Raw genomic sequence first — 19689 nt, 5'->3', positions numbered from 1 at the left:
TCGATCTCTGCTTCCTCGTAATTCCGTCACCTCCGACTCTCCTACACGCGCCAACACCACCTAGGCTTAAACAAGGCGTCCACAAGCCACCATGCCGAAAGCGTGAAGTCATCATGGTGAATCGCGTCCGACCGGCTGGAATCGGATTGGCTTGCAGCTTCCGTTTAGAAAGTAGCCAAACGATTTTTGTTTCAACACATTTATTAAAAAGCATACTAAAACACGAAATTACATGCGGCAATAGAAAATCGCTTTTTTCACCATATTTGTGGAGGTGTACTTATTTCGCGCTTTAGTAAGCATGTAAGCAGAAATCCTTCATCGTGCGAACATTGACGGCGCATGCAAGTGCGTCTGGCTAGAGTAATGGCATTTTTTCTCGGCGGATCTAGGGAAAGGCGAAAACTTTGTTACCCCTTCAGTTGTCTTTTCTTCGTCTAATCAACACCTTCAATTGTCATGTTCAACATGCTCACGTAAACTACCCAACATACTTGTGTGCTGGTGTGAACCGGGTAGCCATTCAAACTGCGTACAGAGTCCTAAAGCTCGCGTTCATCGGTTTCTGACGAGCGCTGACCAAAGAACGGCTTGGACAAGAGTGATCCCTCGCAGGCATTTCACACCAACAAAATGCACCGTGGTAAGTAATTTCTTTCGATGTCGGCATCTGTTGTCCCCTTTCGTAAGGTTTCCATTTGTGCTGTTGTAAAGCTTGTAATTTCCATAATTTCCATGCCAAAGGTTTCGAAGTCATTGCCGCATGTTTCAGACTACTTGCAACATGCGGTGTTAGCCATAGTACTAATGCCGTACTTTTGTATTCACGCGCTCATTTTTCATAAACACTTTCCCAAAATGTCATGCGTTAAATTTTCACGGTGCAGACACTTTTGATTAACCGCAGGGGTGAGTCGAACCTCAAGAGAGTAAAAGTTAATGAAAGTCCTTCGTTTGGTAGGCCAAAGAAAGCGTTGTAACATGATTCCGCCAAATAATACCGCCGCGTTTCCTCGCATGTCGCTGATTGTTTTCAGCTGTAACCTTGCTTGATTTTTTGTCTTGTGGAGTAATTTTCGTATTTTTTGCAGATTTGGGAAAAGCACTTTCTTCCAAGTGACTTGGTGGCCACTTCGACCTACAGATATGAGAAAGCTAGACTTCTTGAAATTACTCTCCTACTGAGATAACTCAAGCCTGTTGCTATCCTGAGCATATTTCCGAACTGGCTTGCATGCATTTCTCGTCTCGCAACAGCGGCCCTTGAGGGCCCCGAAAAGAAGACGCTTCATCTACAAGGAGCACTACACGAGGCAATAAAGAAGCACAGTGAAGGACATGAAGATAAGGAAAAAAATGCATCAGCACTATTGAAGAATCGGTCACCGCTATGGCAGATTTCAGAATGACTACCTTCTGGTAAAAAATCGTTACTCCCAAGAAATTCCTCTTTCTAACATTTGCGTCTCAAGATGCTCCAACCACGCATTTCTGGGTGGCAGTGTCAGGTGACTTATGCGTGAAAGTATTTGTCGGTGCTCAACAGCTCGGCAAGCTTGGTATCTTCGTGCTTCCTTTCGGCGTGTGTGATCTTGCGCGATCGATAATTTCCTTAATGCGGTGCAAAGTTTGTCAAGTAACATCTAGAGCAGCGAGGAGCGCGTGCAGATTGCCCTGAAGAAGACTGTACAAGTACTGTATCAGCTATCGTCATAAAATTTCGGTCTAGAGCGGCAAGTGGAAGTCAAGTTACTAAACCAGCAAGTGGATCTTCTACTGAGCAGAACTTCAAGATACCCTATTGATTTGATAATATTTGCTAGCCTTGTGTTTGGGATGTATCCACACGCTTCAGATTTATTAAGAGCATGTCCAAGCTGCAACTTTCGCATCCATACATCATTCATCGGATATTATCAGTCCATGCATTCAAGAAGATGCTTTATTTCTGCTGTTCGCCAAGGCACTTACAGTAGCAATGTATGACCACCAAAAGACTGACACTTGTTATGGAGCAAATTCACCTTCAGCCGTACATTGACTACAGAGGTGGTCTAGTGAGAATGGCTACGAACATTCAAAATGCAGCGAAGACTACGTGTTTGTTTCAAAGCCTCCTTTCACCAAAAACGTATTGCAGATCCTTCCACTAGTGCAAACAGACGCAAGACTGCACCATTAATTTCTTCATCAGCTCATTAACGACTTGGAGGCTAGAGGATTTCGAGTCCTTGCAGTTGTTTCTGACAACTCTATCAATAGGAAGGCAATGATGTATTTCCACAGCAATCGAAAGTTCACACTGGCGAGCATCCAACAGACTACTTAAGACCGTTATTGATTCTGGATGATGTGCATGTGCTGATGTGCATAAGGAACACTTGGTTGAACCAGAATAACAGCGGTAAGTGTGCCTTTTTCCTTGATATCGATGGATTACCTGACGAGCCACAATTGCTGACAGCTTCGTTCAACACACTGCAAGAGCCGAATTCCCTTGAGCTTCCAGATTGTGACACAATTCTTACTTCTGCCTCCGCTGACAAGTTTTGGGATGCTTTCAAGCGATATGACATGGTGGTCACTCAAGAGCAAATAGCTGCGTAGCAATATACTTCCAGCTACTACTTATGTGGATGGTAATTGTGCATGCTGCACTCAAGAAGCACAGATGTAAGTTCTAAGTGAACTTCGTTGTTGAGTGCCGGAGCGTCACAATTGAAGCTGAAGAGCTCATTTTGAGCATTACAAAGGGCTGACTAAAGTTTCCTCAAGCTGCAGTTCTGAATACCGCACTGATATTGTCGACGAACAACGTCAATGTCAACTTTTTGTGGCAGTCAAATTATGTGTAATATTCCGAATTGTTTAAAAATGTAAAGAGTGCGTATCACTTAGAAATGTGCATTTTAATTGAATCTCTAATTTCTGTTTGGAATCGAACATTATTGTTAAATAAATAATACAATCTTGTTCTGACAAACATGCTTTTGTTTCTTCGATAATGCATGCAAATTTATCACCTCCAGTGCCTTGCAAACTTCATGCTTTGTGGGACAGTTTATAATTTGTGCAGCTGTTGCAAACAGACATACAACGCATGTACATCTATTACAAACACAACTTCTAGATGTCCTAAGGCCTTTTTTTGGTGTAAGAAAAATTTGTGTAACTCAACATAAAACATAGAACATAGAAAACATAGAAGCCATAAAAACGACAAGGCGGCCGCAGAATGGCAAAACTCGGACCGCTCATTTCAGGGAAGCGAGCTTCCTGGCAGTTCTCGGTGATAACGGCACGCACGCCTATGGATGCCATGAAAAAAGCCTAGGTGGTGGCGCCTGCCATTGCATTCCTTTAACATCAACGCCCTATTGTTAGAAGACATCAGTTTCGAGCTGCCACCCAAGCTTGCGACAGAGACAAACCGTACTTGGGCTAGCTGCGATGCCTTCTCTACCAGCAGAAAGCGGAGGTAACACCGTATATACGCGAGAACCGTGAAAAAGGATACCACGGTACCCCAGAAAGATGAGCCGAAAAGGAACTGCATTGTGTGGGAATGAGCGCCTACAACTTCGCGGACAACTCGCACGGAACATGATGTGGATGTGATGTCGACAGCGCGGCGCACTATCGACGGCCGAGAAGTGTTCAAGGGAAATACGCACACGCGCACAGAAAATAAAGCTTAAAATGGTTCGCCGCTGGTATCCGCTGCCTCGCCAGGTGGAACGGTGAATTAGAACCTTAAAAGAAAACGCTACAAGCAATGCAATCAGTTGACCGTAGCCAGTTGGCTGAGCGAGGTAAAGTCCTCAAGCACCGACGTTGCAGTCCTTAAAGTTCACATAAAGATGGAGGCGAGCGATCATACCCCTCCATTTGTCGCCTGCGAGCCATAGAACTTAGAGAGCAGCCAGACCAAAGCCATCCTCCCGGCAACCCACGGGTAGCTAGAAACGTCGAGCGAGAAATGCGTCACGTGGTGGGCGCGTAGCAGCCCGATAAAAATGAAGGGGCTCTGGCTGGCGTTGTCTGGCTCTGGTAGACCGCGGGTAGCCAGAAGTGGAAAATTGAAGAAGCCACCCATGTTGCCATGGCAAGAACACCCGTGTGCACCGCCATTGTGCTGAGCATGGTAAAGTATTGCCCACATTCCAGGGCCGTACCTTAAGGGGCTTCGCGCTATCGACAACGGAGCTTCTTCATTAGGAGAGCCAATAGAAGCCATGCCGAGATACAGCCTAGTGTCAACACGCGGCTCATTTAAGTAACACGAACAAACAAGAGCGTTACGTTCGGGAGATGGTTTCGGAGTGCTCTGGCAGCGCTACAAAGTTCATGTAAAAGAGGAGCTGAGCATTCGTGCTAGCAACGTGGGCTCCAACGACAAGGAAGCCGGATTGTCACTTCCATGCGTGCTTGTTCCCGTAATACACTTTACATCTGTTTTTCGCCGCCTTCGTAGAACGGCCAGAGCACTCTGAGGACTACCCGAATATGTCATATGTATGCCTGAAGCTGAATTAACTCGAAACTCAACGTTCGTTGCTTTTTCTTTGGCACCACTGCTCATGACTGGCAAAAATAAATCGCGTGCACAAATATGCGCATTCTTCCTAAAAGCAAAAAAAACACAAGCTTTGAATCGCAAAATATATCGATGATATGGCTGAGGAGACAAAGAAATAAAGATGCGCTGTTATGTTTGCACAACAGTTGGCGTTGCTCTTTGAAGGCGCATGAACAAGCGTCAAGGAATCGCCATGGATATGTTTATCAAAACGTTTATATATCGTTCTGATGAAACGCTGATCAGAAGGCTATTCATTCTCATATCACGCAAGTGGACGCTGAAGTTTATCAAAACAAGAATATTATGTCGTTACCTTCATCGCCTGGCACACGGGTTTTCGTAAGAGCCGTCAAAACGTCGAACTTGATGATCTGTCACACACGCGTAGTGACTACTGATGCTGAAATCATCGATGAAGTTCACATTGAGGCCGTAATAGAATCGGTGACAGGGCAGATGACGTTGCTATACTTACCTAATATCTCAATTGTACTCTTTCAGTATGGAACACTCCCATTTGGAACAATGTCGTCGAATGAACTTTACGCCAAGATGCTGGTCGTGACGTAATTTATTGTACAGCTTTTTGATACTTTACTACAGAATTGCATGCGGTAGAGGAAGATCTGTTGGCTGCAAGTGTTTTATTTGATCGACTTCAGTAGCCCCATTACGTCCTCACTTTGGACCATCGACTAGATCAATTTCCGTGGATAACCAAAACTATTGCGATCACAAGCTACGGGAAGAACTACATTCTCGACTATATTATTCATCATTCAAGCAGCGAAATAAGCCTGCTTCAACAGCAATGAAGCTAGTAGTGGGTGCAGCAAATTTACCGTTCATTCGTTTGCATCGATAGCAATATTTTAATAAATTACGAACGCTAGTGAGATCTCGCAAAAAAGGCAATTAAAATATAAGCGGCTTCTTGCTCACGCAGTGAACGAAATATTTAGATTATTACTTATTTCTTTAAAGAAAAATCAGTCATCGATACTTCGAAGGCTAAAACTCCCCGACGTTTTAGCCAGCTTCATGCACAACATTAGCATTGAACTTCTCTAACAGATGTAATGGCTGTCAGATATCTGACTGGTGCTCACATCGTTCTGTCACTGTGTGGAAACATGAGCAAGCCTATTGTCACCTTGCCGCCATCGAATAAATTTTATACATTTTCTAATATCTTATGTGACAAGTCAAACAAGCGCACGAAAACATTCTTTTACGCCATTCAGGCCCTTTTCACAGTTCCGCTAATCAGCCCAAGGATGACAGCGTATGCGATGACGGCTCCTGCAAGTTGAAGAAAAAAAACAAGCTAAAAAAATTTCCATTTCCTTGCTTCCAAGATATATTTTGCCTCGACTATGTGCCTTCCATTGATTTTAATGGGGGGGGGGGGTGACATGTAAATTATTTTCGAAATAGCTTAATAGGTCAAAACAGATGCACCGTATAAAATGATGTATTGAGTGAATATTCAATGGCTGAAGTGCTTGTGCGAGACGGCTGTTAAGCCTCGACGGTTTATTTAGGAAGTCGCCCGCTGAAGACAATGACGCTCGACATGATGATGAATATATGCAGATAAAGAAGATGAAAGGCTAATATAAGGCTCAATTTTCCCCGCTCGTGGAAGCGGCCAACCTGGCCGCTGGTTATGGCGGGGAACGCCGTATGAAAGGCTTTAAACACGAAACATGCACAATCTCTGTGGCATGGTAGCGGCCGTCTAAAGGCGGAACAACTGGAGTGACGATAGTTAACTGGCGAAGACTGCTCCCGAACATTGTAGGGCCCGATAAAACGGGACTCGAATTTCTCGCACAAGCCAGGAGCACGACCTGGGGTCCACAGTAACATTACACCTCCAGGTTGAAAGCAAACGACACGGTGAGATCCAGCGTACTTGAAGTACACTGTCGTAGCATTTCACATAGTAGAGTGCCACTCAAAAAAACTATCGCAATCTATTTACAGTGTGAGATCGCCTGACACAAAAAAAATCAACAAAATATAACTGGTACATTTTTCTTGGGCCTAATAGATTAAAAATGCACGGCGACATCGCATTCATACTTATTCGCATGGCCGCGAAAATGCAGTATAAGTAGACGTACAGCCTCATCGCACGTTACGAATGCGTGCGTAGTTACACTAGTTCGAAGACAACATAGTGGGGCTTGCAATACGCTAACAGTGCAAAAGTCTGAAGACCAGCACAAATAAAAATAGCAATCTCGTAGGGCACAAAGCTTCAAATGACAGGTGACACAAACTGTCACCTGGTGCTTTGTGAATTTTATATGGGAACAATTTGCATTAGAGAAGTGCTTACAGTTGTGACGAACTGCGACACTTGCAGGCTATTCAATTATCTTGGGTGACAAAGCAAATACACGACACGGAACAAAGTAGCACACAAGGCAAAACCGTTGAAAGTAAACTGCTTTAGTAGATTGTGAACAGTGCATTTGCTTGCCGCTACAAAGGCGACCACGTGACTGTTGGCTTCGCTTGAAATTTTTCTGGTGTTTGTTGCGGGTATATAAATGCACCGCTTTCAAGAAACCACATTCGTTTCTAATCGGCGCTGGTCATCATCGCGTATTACGTTTTCCATTGTCCCGCTTTTAAATTGTCGCCCAAAAACGAATGCTTACATTGCCACCTACTTTTCCAATGACTCTTTCATACGTATTATCACCCTTCTAGAAGTAGCGAAAACACTGGAGTTTCAACGTCCTGCTATATGTGGTGCCCCAGGCAGATTGGTTCAGGGGACTTCTCAGTTTTTCACCTCTCAATTAGTACACTGACTTGCGTGACGTCGAGTGCACACCATCCACGTTTAGGTGGCACATTTCCAACACTTACAATGAACGATGTTGGTCTAATACTCGGTCACCTTGAACATTGCACTGGCTATCATGTGTTTGTACTATAACCCCGTACACGAGCCACCAATCTGCATTATTGACAAGTTTGCCAGGTGCGCAGATGCGAATCGCCACTAGTGAATAATTGATCGTGTGGCAGGTACCACTTTTCGCAGCGAGAAGCATTCACAATTGCTCTCGTGCAAGCACTAAAATTTACGATGTGCGAGCTTTTATGCTGTCATTTCAAGCTATTCGAGCACCAAACAGTTCGATAGCATTTATTTCCATGAACACGTAGAAGTGCAATAGTGGGAAGAAGCATAAACTAAAACAAACTATCCTTATGTTTTCCTGACATCTGAGAACTCGAAAACGTAATCGTTCTTGAAGTCTATTTTACTACCTACCACTGTGTTGTAAACGTCTAACACGCATTGTTTGTGTTTAAACCAGTCCCGTCTGCAAAGAGCAAAAGCGAAAGTTTCTAGGTAAGTTGCCCTTCACTATTTTGCAAATTTTTAGTGCTGCTGTTTTCTCTAATGCGTCCGCCTACGATGTTATGTGCAATTTTGCTTATGCAAGGATGTGATGTAAATATCAGCGCACTAATAAGAATGTTCCCAAATGTGAACAATATGATAAAACGTTAGCATGTATGTCGCTGATGCTGGTGCTTGTATTGACCTAATGAATGACTATTTTTACCCAACAGATGACTCGCCACAAGTATTTGACCAATGAGGAAGCTGTAGAAATGGTTCTCAACGATTATTCTTCGGAAAAAGTCGGTTCTAGTTTTGCCACTGCCAAACGCGGATGATGTACTCGCTGACGTAGAAGAGGGGAACGCCGACATTGCCCTGGTGGATGTACTGCCGAAGAAAGCTGCAGGGGAAATAAAGGTGCACACTTCACATATCGAGAAAAATTAACATGAGGATAAAACACATAATTCAAAGGCAAAAAAGCCAGCCGAAGTGATTTCTGAGTGGACGCAGACTACTAAGTACATGAGCTCAATGGACAGCTCACAAGGGAAGCCCCGGCGAGTAACGCATGTCGACTAAGTGAAAGAAAAAAAACTATTTCAGCTCTTCAATCGCTTGTTCAAGAAGGAAATTATTGATCTTGTAATTGAAGAATGAAACCGATGTGCGCAACAGCAGAAGGACCATGGCTTCGAACCTAATGAAGTTTGTCAATCTTTGGGAATATTATTATTCCGTGGATACCACATGGTTCCTCCTACATACCTATACTGGTGGAAGGCTGTTGCTTTCAGTGTACCACTTCTATTCAGTACAATGAGTCAGGCCAAATTTTGTGAAATCAAGAAATACATTCACGCCGCTAATTGTGCACTACCAGAAAGGGAGACAAAATGTCGAAGATTCGGTGCCTTTTGCGGCTAGTCAAAGCTTTGTTCCAAAAGTTTGGAATATCTCAATCTCAGTGTTGATGAGCAAATGATACATTTTCTTCGGCACAGCTGCAAAATTTTTATGAAAGGAAAACCAATATGATTTGGCGACAAGCTGAGGATTCTCTCATCATCATTAGGCTGCCCCTTTCACATTGACGTCTACAGAGGAAAAACTGATCAGAAGAACGTAACAGAACCATTGGGAATGCGCATTGTATTGAAGGCGCTTAAAGGTGCAGAAGTGCCCACAAACGACAGCTTTTTCATGGGCAATTCCTTTACATCTCACTCTCAGCTACAAAAGCTGAAAGTGCAAGGGTTTCTAGCCACCAAAACCGTCAGAGAGAACAGACTGAAAAGGTGCCATATGGAAGACTCAAAAGAACTTTCCAAGCTAAACAGAGGATTCTTTAACTACTTGTATGATGATGAAAGCCTCGCCGTGAAGTGGAACGAAAGTAATGGCGTTTTCGTTACCGCAAACTACCACGCAATTCACCCGGTAGCAACTGGCAGCCGCTACCCTCATAAGGAGCGAAAGAGGGTGAACATACCACAGCGGACAGTATTTCAAGAATACAACTAGCATACGAGAGGAGTCGACCTTCTTGGCCGATTTATTAGCGACAATTGCGCATGCAATCTGGGCAAGAAGTGGTACTGGCCTTTACTGAGCGATTCGCTGGTAACACTGCGTGTCGCCACTTGGAGACTCTGCAGAGAAATTATGGGACTTGGAAGGGGCCCATCACGTGACCAGGCAAAATTTGCAAGACAAGTAGTACAAGACTTGCAGACTAAGCAGATGGTTTCTCGAGAGGGACCAGCCCCGATTGGAGCCCTTTCGTTTTATTGCAGGAGTGGCAGTGGTCAATATGTGGCGCCGTCATTTCGGCAGTGCACAAAACCGGAATGATGTACCAAGTGTTTGCAAAGTGCACCAGTATATTGGTCACCAGTTTCCCGCAAGTGATGGCAACAGTTTTCCGCAACTTTCAGAAGAAGAGAGTGACGTCCATAGACCTTGCGCCATTGTTCTTATTTGCAAACGCGTGGTATATCGTGAGATTTGTACAAATCAAATAAAATGTTTTACAATTACAACTTCTTCTACTAATTAAAATCCTGCAACTTTTGTTTTCTGGTGTCGTCGTTTATTGGGTTAATTCAAATCTTATCTTTGGTTATCATAGATGAATTTAAGTGATATACTGGCCAATTGTGCAACCGATCGACAATCATATATCGAAGGTCGCTTATGATGACATAAAAGCCAAAAGCGAGCTATTTCTTTTTCTTTAAACACGTTTTTTCATTCTTTTTGACGCGTGTCTGGTACGCCTGCATGAAATACCTTCCAGCAAAAGACGTCAATGGTTCTTTCAAGAAGGCGTGGTTTGTTTGTAGTACTAAAATATTTGAAATATGCCTGTGAGCTGTTGCCGTTTTCTGTCGCACGTTCCGGCTTTGTTTTGCCGCACATTTACTACCTCGGGCTTTCACCCTACTGGAATCAGCGATATAAATATATCGCAAACACTTCAAGCCTGCACTCGAGTACGACAAGCTGTTGTCAACTAAAGCTGATGGGTGCCTCATGTAATAAAATGTCTAAATTTTATCAAAGCATGGTTACACCAATTGACGTTGAAAGATACAAATGCCGCCTACATTTGTTTCGCCTAGCGAAGGCAAAGCAGGAACGAACGTCTATCACCATTTCTACGACCCAGCAGACATTCGTTTGTTCGTCCATGTATTGTACAGAAGCATATTCACCTCCGCCTGCAACGTATGTTTCGACTAACCGCTAACGACTTGACATCGATCAGCGAAACCTGCCATTACGGTTCCGCGCCGCCGCAGCGCACAACAGAGAGAGAGGGAGAAAACACCGGCGTGTCCACGGTGTTTACCTGCAGTTGGTCGGTACCATGAGCGTTAATAATTCCCACCTGAATTGCGAGGGTCTTCAGGCATGAGATCGGAACCGTCGATCTCGTGTGGTCGGGGGACCGCGGCGATCGCGCTGTTTACCGTATTCCGGCAGTTGAACGAGGGCCCCCAAAGGCAGCAGGGGTAAAACGAAGCGCCTTCGAAGGTCGCTGGAGTTCACAGATGTATACGTAGTATACCATCGAGGAGAGATGTAGTGGACAAGCCGAAAAAACACATCAGGTGAGCTCTTCTTCCGCATAATATTGCCTATATGGGATATCGCCTTGTATGCCAATGTCAGCATTTCTATCAGACTACGACCATGTTATATACAAGAAGTCAGAATTCGGCAAAGTCCTTAACGTCCGGTATATTTTACCACTGTGGGCAGTAACTCCAAGCACCTGGTACACACATCAACGTTGTTTTTGATCACTCGCTAAACCGTTCGTTGCGCTATCATCACAGGCCAGAAACACATCGGCATAATTTACGTCGCAGTATAGTTGGTTACGAATACGGACCATTCACTGCCAGTCCAGCTGGAACTTTGTGCGTGTCGAATAGGAAAGAACAACCTGCGTAAGCAGCTAATCTGGAAGTTCGCCAGGAAACCAGCGGCAATCTTAAAAAGGCGTTATTAGTTGGCACGTGTAGCATTAATTTTCGACCCAGCAATTGCTACAAGAAGGCACGTTTAGGGGGTAAAGAGGGTCGCTGTAACAGTTACATTATGTAACATTGTCTATTTCGTCCCTATGATAGGCTTGAGCTCTCACAAGGTATGTTTTGCCACTTGCACTTCACTGCGTCACCGATACTGACGCCGGTTTACGCTCCTGTTGGTTTTGAGCCTTAACAATTATTTACGTTTGGTTTAGGCATAGCAATGTTCTGCAGGTAATGAGTAATTTATTGTCTGATGTATCACTTCAATCGTTCTGACGAATAAACTCACAGTGCTATTGCAAAATAGGACATGAAGGACTTGCTGAGGAAGAATACTAGGTCTTTGCGAGAACCTCTACACTTGAAGGTGCCCTGTAGTTTTTGTCTAAGTGGAGATGTGCGTTTACTTTCGGTCAATTGTTGTTGTGCTAACATGGCGCCCTCTCGTCCATCGTTCGCAGTACTTGGCTGGTGACCCTCTAAAGTTGCATAATGCTAAATAAATATCTGCCCTCCTGGCAAAACAAGAAACCTTGGCTCATGTTTGTTTTTGTCTGCAGCTGTGAAGTTGTTGGCCAATATATATATAAGCACCATGACTAATATACAACACCTGAAGGTCATGACAGGAACAATAGTGCTATAAGCAAGTCCTCCTAAGGAATTGAGCACCATGTAGGGACGGTGCCTGACATGTAACTAAACATCTGTGGAAATATCAATGCAGCCTGCACAATGTGACTTGTTTCACACCACTGGTTTCTTTCACAGACTCGAAACCAAGGCAACAAATTTCGGCAAGGGAGGATTGACACCTTGCAAACGCGATGACCGAAATGGCCAGCGCAATGGCCGAGAACTTCCGAGTACGCGGCTGGCTTTGTCGTGCCGCTGGAGTCTTCTTCATCGAGAACCTTCAGGCAGCTGACGTAGACGAAATGGTAGTCAGGTGGAAGTCCTGGTACACTTTGTACGCTTCAGCTTGCCTCTTAACTTTCGCATCCATAAACCTAGACTTTGTTGCCACGAATATGATGCGGTTGTCACCAAAAGCCCGGACCTTCACGAAAGCTCTCTTCATCGTAGTCCCGTTATCCGTGTCGGCAAAAGTCGTGACGAATATCTTCAGCGCCATCCTCGGCTCGCGCAAAATGAGGGAGTTTTTTAGGAATGCCGCAAATCATGAGATGCAGAAGTCGTTCTGGCACGAAAGGTACCGTTACCGGTCTGGGATATCCTACGTCCTGAGGTACGCCTTTTCAAGCGTCCATCCACATCTTCTTCCCCAGTGCTCACTCACTCACTCATGAGGGCTCACGATCGTCAGCACTCACTCACCTTCCTACTCATGCCCACTCGTGCTCATTAACACTCAATCGCGTTGAACGTGGCTTCAATTCACACTTACTGACACCCACACCCGCCCTCAGTGCCCATAACTGTCCACGACCACTCGCGGGGGCTCACTTGCATACGCACGTCCACGCAACTTCACCGACTTTTATTCGTACTCACATTAATTGGCACAGCAATTCTGTCAACTCACGTTCACTCACCCCCTACCTTGCTCACTAAAACTCCATCTCAAGCACGCGCAATCAGTGGTCAGTGCACTCGTGAGTATGCTACCCATATGCCCAGTAATGCCTATAACTGTTTCGCATGACAGTGACTCAATGCTTTCAAGCCAAGCAACATTACATTCCAGGTTCTTGATGATTGGAGCCTTCTTCGGGAACGTTGTCGTCACCTCACATATGATAGTCAGCACAGCCGGCTTCGGGAGCCACTACTACCTGGACCTCTTGAGGGTGACCACTATTATCGGGAATTTTTTCTTCTTCTTCTACGACATGCTCCATTCGTTCACCTTGAGACCTTGCTGCGAAGTGTTGATCGCCTACGTACGACACCAACATGCTACAATCCGGGCAGTTCTGCCCACGGAGAATCGTGCGAACACGAGTCCTCTGGGAATGCCGGGAGTGGCGGAACTTCAAAGGGTGAAGTCAAACCTGCGGTGCATTGCAAAGCTTCGGGAACTTCTCAACGATATCTGGCAGTACTCTCTAGCGGTATCATCTGCCGCTGTGCTTATTGTCGGATGCATCTGCGTCTACTGCACCTTCGATAGTGGGATGCCCCTGAACCAAATCCTGTTGACCTTCTCATACTTTGTGTACTCGGCTATGGACTTCATTGACGTGGCCCGCTTAAGTGATGCGATGGCAAGCGAGGTGAGTGTCTGCCGACTGAAATGGCCCCACATTGATATGATCTTTTTGTGCTGAAGATCTCCAATCGTATGTTACTGTTTAAAGGTTCGAGCTTTGAAGGAGACACTAGCGACAGCGTCAATGCACCGGAGCTCCGCTGCTGAATTGCGTGAGGTACTTGCTTCTGTTATCTTTACTATTCGTGACGATCGGTGATCAGTAAAAGCCTGTGGGCTGCAGCAAACGTTTTGACAGGTGAGCTTCTCTTCTTGGTAGTAACAAATTCTTTCTTTAAAGTGACTGGGATTATGCAGTTCATCCCTCACCCTTCTTTATGGGTGATGCCCATAAGCAAGCACCATCGAGACAGGAAGTTAAGCGCTGGCTAAGAGATGAGTAAGCGCAGGTCGCCAGAGTAAGCATATACTCACTCAGTACCAAATATTTTCGCAAGCTATGTATTCACTATTTTCTGTACTCAAACTCATTGGCATGCGCCCACGTTCTCACTGACAACCAGCAGCACTCGTGCTCATAGTAACTTCCGTTCACACTTGCAGGCATCCACACCCGCTCATAGGCGCGTCCAATCCCGCCAACCAGCGCTCACTCGGCCAAATAAGTACTCGCTCCCGCTTACACTCCCTGACTGTCCTTCATGTTCATGCTCACGACCACTCAATTACTGTCGCTGACTTATTCGTGTTCATGTTACCTGCAGTCAATCCGGTTCATACGTGATCGGCCCCCCTTCATCACTCACTCAAGCTCTAATTTATGCCTGTGAAATAAGTCTAGAGAGAGTACAAGTCAGCGTACTTGAATGTGTATGCCGATTTATTAGTTGAAATCTTCAAAGAGAACAAAGTAGGAGCCTTTACCAGACTCTCTTGTGCCGGCACTAGCTCTATTCGCTGGGCGCAGAGTAGATCTATAGGCAAACTGCCACGCTGAAAGCTGTTCTAGCCATGACAAGTGCCCTTGTCGGAACGTTTACTACATGCTGCGATATTTCTTGTTTGCCACCTTCATCACTACATGCTTTTCTTACGCTGTTACGTTCTGTATGGAGGAGAGGAATGCTAAATTTGCGGCGGCAGTCACATGAGTGGCATTTCCGGCAATATGAACGTCCTTTAGGTTTTTGTTATCTCTTCCGCTGTATCTGTGATGAAGCTGTTTACTCTGCAATTTATTTGAAAGGTCTTATATGAAAGGCAACTTTTAGCCCTAAATGAGCCTCCGTCGGGTATACAGGAGACAAAGTTAGTGTTACTGTCTGATAAATTCAGGTCTCCATTTTCATGTAAACTATTTCACCTCTGTGACGTATCTTGCATCTTTCCTGTTAACTTTCATACAAAGAATTAATCGACATCCATGCAGTCATTAGGGGCTTACGTAGTTCTAAACAGCCATGAGCTTCCCCGATGCTTCCACCTAGCAGCTGTCGTCGCGTCGTCGTCCGTGCTACCGAGTAGGTTATAAACGAAACCTGTAATTAACTAGAGTGGATATTGTTACTATTCTTCAGTATTGCAGCAAATTGATAAATTGTATCTTTGCACCAGTAGTTTTATTGACGTTAAACAATCACGCCATTTTAATCCATGCAGGTTGCCCATCTCTACATTTCCATCTGCCCTGAAGACATGTCACTGAGTGGGGGCAACTTCTTCAGTCTCGACTTACCTCTGCTTGTGTCGGTAAGCTCTTCCTCGCAGTGCGCTTGAAATGAAAATAGCCTTCTCTATGAGCACAGCGTCTCAGCGTGCCAGGTTCTACCATCTCGTCAATTTCTTTTTCCTTCATGAAGTTATGAAGTGCAATTATGAAAATAAAACCGCCGTAGTTGGTTAGTGGCTATCGTGTTGGGCTGCTAAGCACGAAGTCGCGGTATCAAATCCCGGTCACGGCGATCGCATATAAATGGGGGCGAAATGCGGAAACACCCGTGTACTTTAATTTAGGTGCAGGCTAAAAAACTCCTGGTGGTCCGAATTATTCCTCTGCCCCCAAATAGCGCGTTTCTCATAAAACGATCGTGTTTTTGGAACGTGAAGCCCCATTTTTATGAACTTTAAATATTAAAAAGGGGTTCATCGAAAATTTAGTTAAAAATCTGTGAGGCACCCTTTGGCCCCTTCGCCTTGCTTTCCTTGATGGAATTAAGTTTATTTTACTTCCATTTCCAAGCCGGAATTCTGAACAGCGGATCACATTATTTGATTACCAATTTCTCATTTTACTTTCGGTTATATCGTTCCACGCTTCACAAACCCCAGCTGGTGTGCGATATTCTTGGTATAAATAATTTTTTAGGTGCTGCCACTTTTTCTCTACGTGTGTACAATGGAAATAAACACATATTTACGAACGCTTCTTGTTGACTGTGCTTCTATAAATTGAATATGCTCGGATTGTGGACTTTGCCCTGATTCCATTGTTTATAAGCTACGTGATCTAAGCTACAGTGTAGGTTTCATTATCAACAAATGCGCATAGTCCGCTACACTGTTTCCGTGTACCGCTTTTTTTTGCCCATCCAGTAATAGAACAGATTACCAGCTGAATATAGGCGTCTCTTTTGTAGATATGTGTGCATGCAAGCCAGAATTACCATATTGAAGTGTACCACACAAGGCGGAGTAGAATAGAAGAAGCAAGTGATTGCTGCATTAACAACTGAAATATTATTAGCTAACTGTAAGATTAGGTAGCACGAGGAACGTATCCGCACACGCAGTGCAACAAAAATTAAGCACCACAAGAACGTTGTGGAACAGCTTGGACAACACAACCAGATAATAGGGAAAAGTGCGAAAGCTATGTACGATACAGATACATGTCAGGTTGAGGTTTAAAAAAGGCTCAATCAACTGGGAAACGCACATGTCAAAAGAACCCCCGTGTGGTCCAAGTACATGCGGAGTCCACCCCCCAACTAAGGCGTACTGACACTTTGATTTCCCATCTAGACTGTTAGATGATGCTACCATCGCGTGCTTGTGTGCGCGCAGTAACATATTTCATATTTATTTACAGAGCTCACAGGATCACAAATAAGTATTGCGTGAAGAGAGTGTGCAAAGTAATTTGCGAAAAAAAATGTGCACAAAGAAATTGTACAATGTTAGTGGGTAAAGATGAAAGTACGTCTCCAACAAATATGAATTCACTTGAGGAAATACTGTACGAAATAGCAAAAAGGATTAGAGAAATTATAAAATGTAAGCGGGTAAGGAAGAAAGAAGTCCCTGCCAGATGTAAATAACGCAGTAAATGAAGCAAAACAGAAGGCCGTATACAATCTCGCTAGCGGTACCTTAGTTGTTAGATCTGTTCGGCATGCTTGTTTTGCTACCCGGTGAAAATGAACATGTGATGTGTAATTTGAAACGCCTGATTCGAAATTTTAAGTTATCCAGATCTTTCTACTTGATATCTCAACGATTATAACAAGTTCCTCAGAAAGCTACTTGTATTCAACTAATTGGACACTTAGGAATAAACAATTACTTGTGGTTTCTCAAGTGAACTCCGAACATATACCCAAGGTTGTTCGCGTAGAATAGTTAGTGTTTTTTTTTACCTCGATACATATGATAGCTGGATTGCCCTACATATATTTAGTTTCATACGCGTGATAACAGAAGGTAGGCGGCGGCCTAAAGAAACTTCCTGTCACGTGCCTTAGTTTTCCACGCGGAAACAAAAAAAAAACTACTTCTTAGGTTGTTTGCATGTAAGATAAACTTTACGCTTTCACATTAAAGAAAGTCCCATAACGACCACGATTACTACTTAGAATATTATGCCATATCATAAGAACCCAACAAACACTGACACCAAGAACAACATAGGGGAAGTTACTTGTGCTTAATAAATGAAATAAAGAAACCATAAATTAACGGAAATGAAAATGAATAAAAAGGAACAACTTGCTGCAGGTGCGGAACGATCCCATAACCGCTTGCCTTCACCCAGAAAGATCACGCTCTCATGACGCCTGAGGCACAAAGGATGTTCTACATCCGCCGCCAAGGTCTGTGAGTGGTGGCGCTGGCTAACACTCCCAGGGCTCTACTAAGAAACATAAATACCGGAGAAAGCTGATGGGAAAACGGCGCCGCGGTAGCTCAATTGGTAGCTCAATTGGCGCTGTCTCGTCATACCCTCCTGTTGTTCTGCGTGCTCTCTTGCGCTTAACGTCCAGTTATGCAGTACCAACTACGCCATCTGTCTGTTCTTGTTCCTTGAAAAATTGTGATTATGCACAGATTGCAGGATTGAAAATAAGTTAGCCTCTGTTTTTATGAACTGCTGCTACTGCTCTCTTTGTGTTGCTTGCTAAAGCCAGCGGTCTATGTTAGTGGACAAAACGGGAATCCGTCCCAAGCTTCTTTCTAAATAGTAATAGCTACTATACATTGTGCGAACATTCAATAATGTTCGTACAATGATAGATCCTGTCACTACCGGCGTTTTATTGTCTCCATTTTCGGGTCATTATTCTCGCAATAACATCTTCGTAAATCTTTTGCCTTGCAGATTGGTGGCTCCATTATTACCTACTCCGTCATTCTGGTACAAACGAGCGATGACGTCCAACACCATCAAGTTGCTCATACAAACCACAGTTGATTTAAGTACATTGTGAGTGCCCCATCTAAAGCAGCCATGCTTTCCTCTGTGCCAGCGAGGAGAAACATGAATGAACATGGAAGCGTATGTCAGCACATCACTTACAATGTAGTGCGAGTTTTGTTCTTACTTTTGAAATGTTATCGTTCAATGAAGTCTATACTTGTGCATGCTCTGTCACCTCGTTGTCACTGTTAACGTCGGCGTTCGAATAAATGTTGCTTTTTACGTTGATTTCAGGCATTTTTACATATTGTTTCGCGCATAAAGCTATTTACATTATGTATCTACAAGCAGAGAGCGTTAGCGGAGACGGAAGAGCAGAGTGAGGCTGTGTCAACTTTTCCTCGTCTTTGCAGCCGTCGTTCTCTTCACCTTATCGCAACACTACTCTCGGCAGAAAAAGCATCGTACTGGTGCGTCAAACGGGACTATCGGGAAGAGCGTGGTAAGGCACTAGCCACGGGATGGAAACGGCGTCTGGTGAGGCTATGCCAGATGACGTGGTAGCGCTGACTCGGACTATCTCATAGGTGACATCGGTCATTTGACGTAGAATGCCCTATGAGCCTTGTAGCGTGGCAGTTTTTTTCCGGAGTCCCACTCGTCGGGAAGGGGACCAAAGCAACACACGGGAGGCCTGGTGAAAAGTGAGTCTGGGTGCCACTAATTGTAAACGAGCTTTTTCATTTTACTCGTATGCCGACAAATTACTACGGGTAGTCTGACGAGCGTCGTCAGCATAGGCAACAGCTTCATAGGCACACTCGCTTCTCGAGGCACCAGCACAGGGAAGCGAAGCGCCCAGAGGCAATGCAGGGTGGCGATCAAACCACAGGTAAAACGGCAAATAGCCGGCAGTGTCGTGGTGTGCATTCTAGGTGAACGAGTCGGAAGGTAGCGGATTATCCCCGTAATAGTGGTTTGATACTTGCTAAGCATTTCAGTGATGGTCCTGTTTAGTCTTTAAGCCTTTGGTCTGAGGATGGTAGAAGGCAGTGGGCCTGCGCTTGGTAGAGTGTGCAAGATGTCGGCCGTGAGTTCGGAGACGAAGGTATTACCACGTTCCTGAGTAGCTGCCGTGGGAGCACCGTGCAGTGGAATCTCGTGGAGGAAATCCGTAACGTTAATTGCACAACTAATCGGAAGCGCTAGGACAATGCCGTAGTCGTCGCGTAATGCTTAGTAACAGCGCTCCACCTGTTGTCAGTGCTGGACTCTGGAATAGGATCGAGAAGATCTGAACCTACTCGAAAGAATGGTTTAGTTCGAATGTGGAGGGGCTAGAGATATTCGACAGGAAGTGTCGCTGGTTTTTTCCTATGC

At 44.6% G+C, this 19689-nt stretch overlaps 1 protein-coding gene across 3 annotated transcripts in view; it reads left to right on the top strand.

Annotated features, from left to right (window-relative positions):
• The window catches only part of LOC135915825 (uncharacterized), a 60738-nt gene extending 42141 nt beyond the window's left edge, over nt 1-18597 (top strand). For 2 of the 3 annotated variants that reach the window (XM_065448997.1, XM_065448996.1), the window contains 5 exons: nt 12275-12752; nt 13212-13740; nt 13825-13893; nt 15336-15425; nt 18271-18597. In XM_065448997.1, coding sequence (XP_065305069.1) covers nt 12331-12752; nt 13212-13740; nt 13825-13893; nt 15336-15425; nt 18271-18363 — 1203 coding nt within the window. In that variant the 5' untranslated portion in view covers nt 12275-12330 and the 3' untranslated portion in view covers nt 18364-18597. Of the gene's footprint in view, nt 1-12274; nt 12753-13211; nt 13741-13824; nt 13975-15335; nt 15426-18270 lie in introns of all 3 variants that reach the window. The other variant, XR_010568756.1, reaches the window with a different exon arrangement.
• Nucleotides 18598-19689: the final 1092 nt, after the last annotated feature.

This window comes from Dermacentor albipictus, chromosome 10 (assembly GCF_038994185.2).
Source record: "Dermacentor albipictus isolate Rhodes 1998 colony chromosome 10, USDA_Dalb.pri_finalv2, whole genome shotgun sequence".
NCBI classification, from domain to species: domain Eukaryota; kingdom Metazoa; phylum Arthropoda; class Arachnida; order Ixodida; family Ixodidae; genus Dermacentor; species Dermacentor albipictus.
This window is presented reverse-complemented; position numbering and strand designations above follow the sequence as displayed.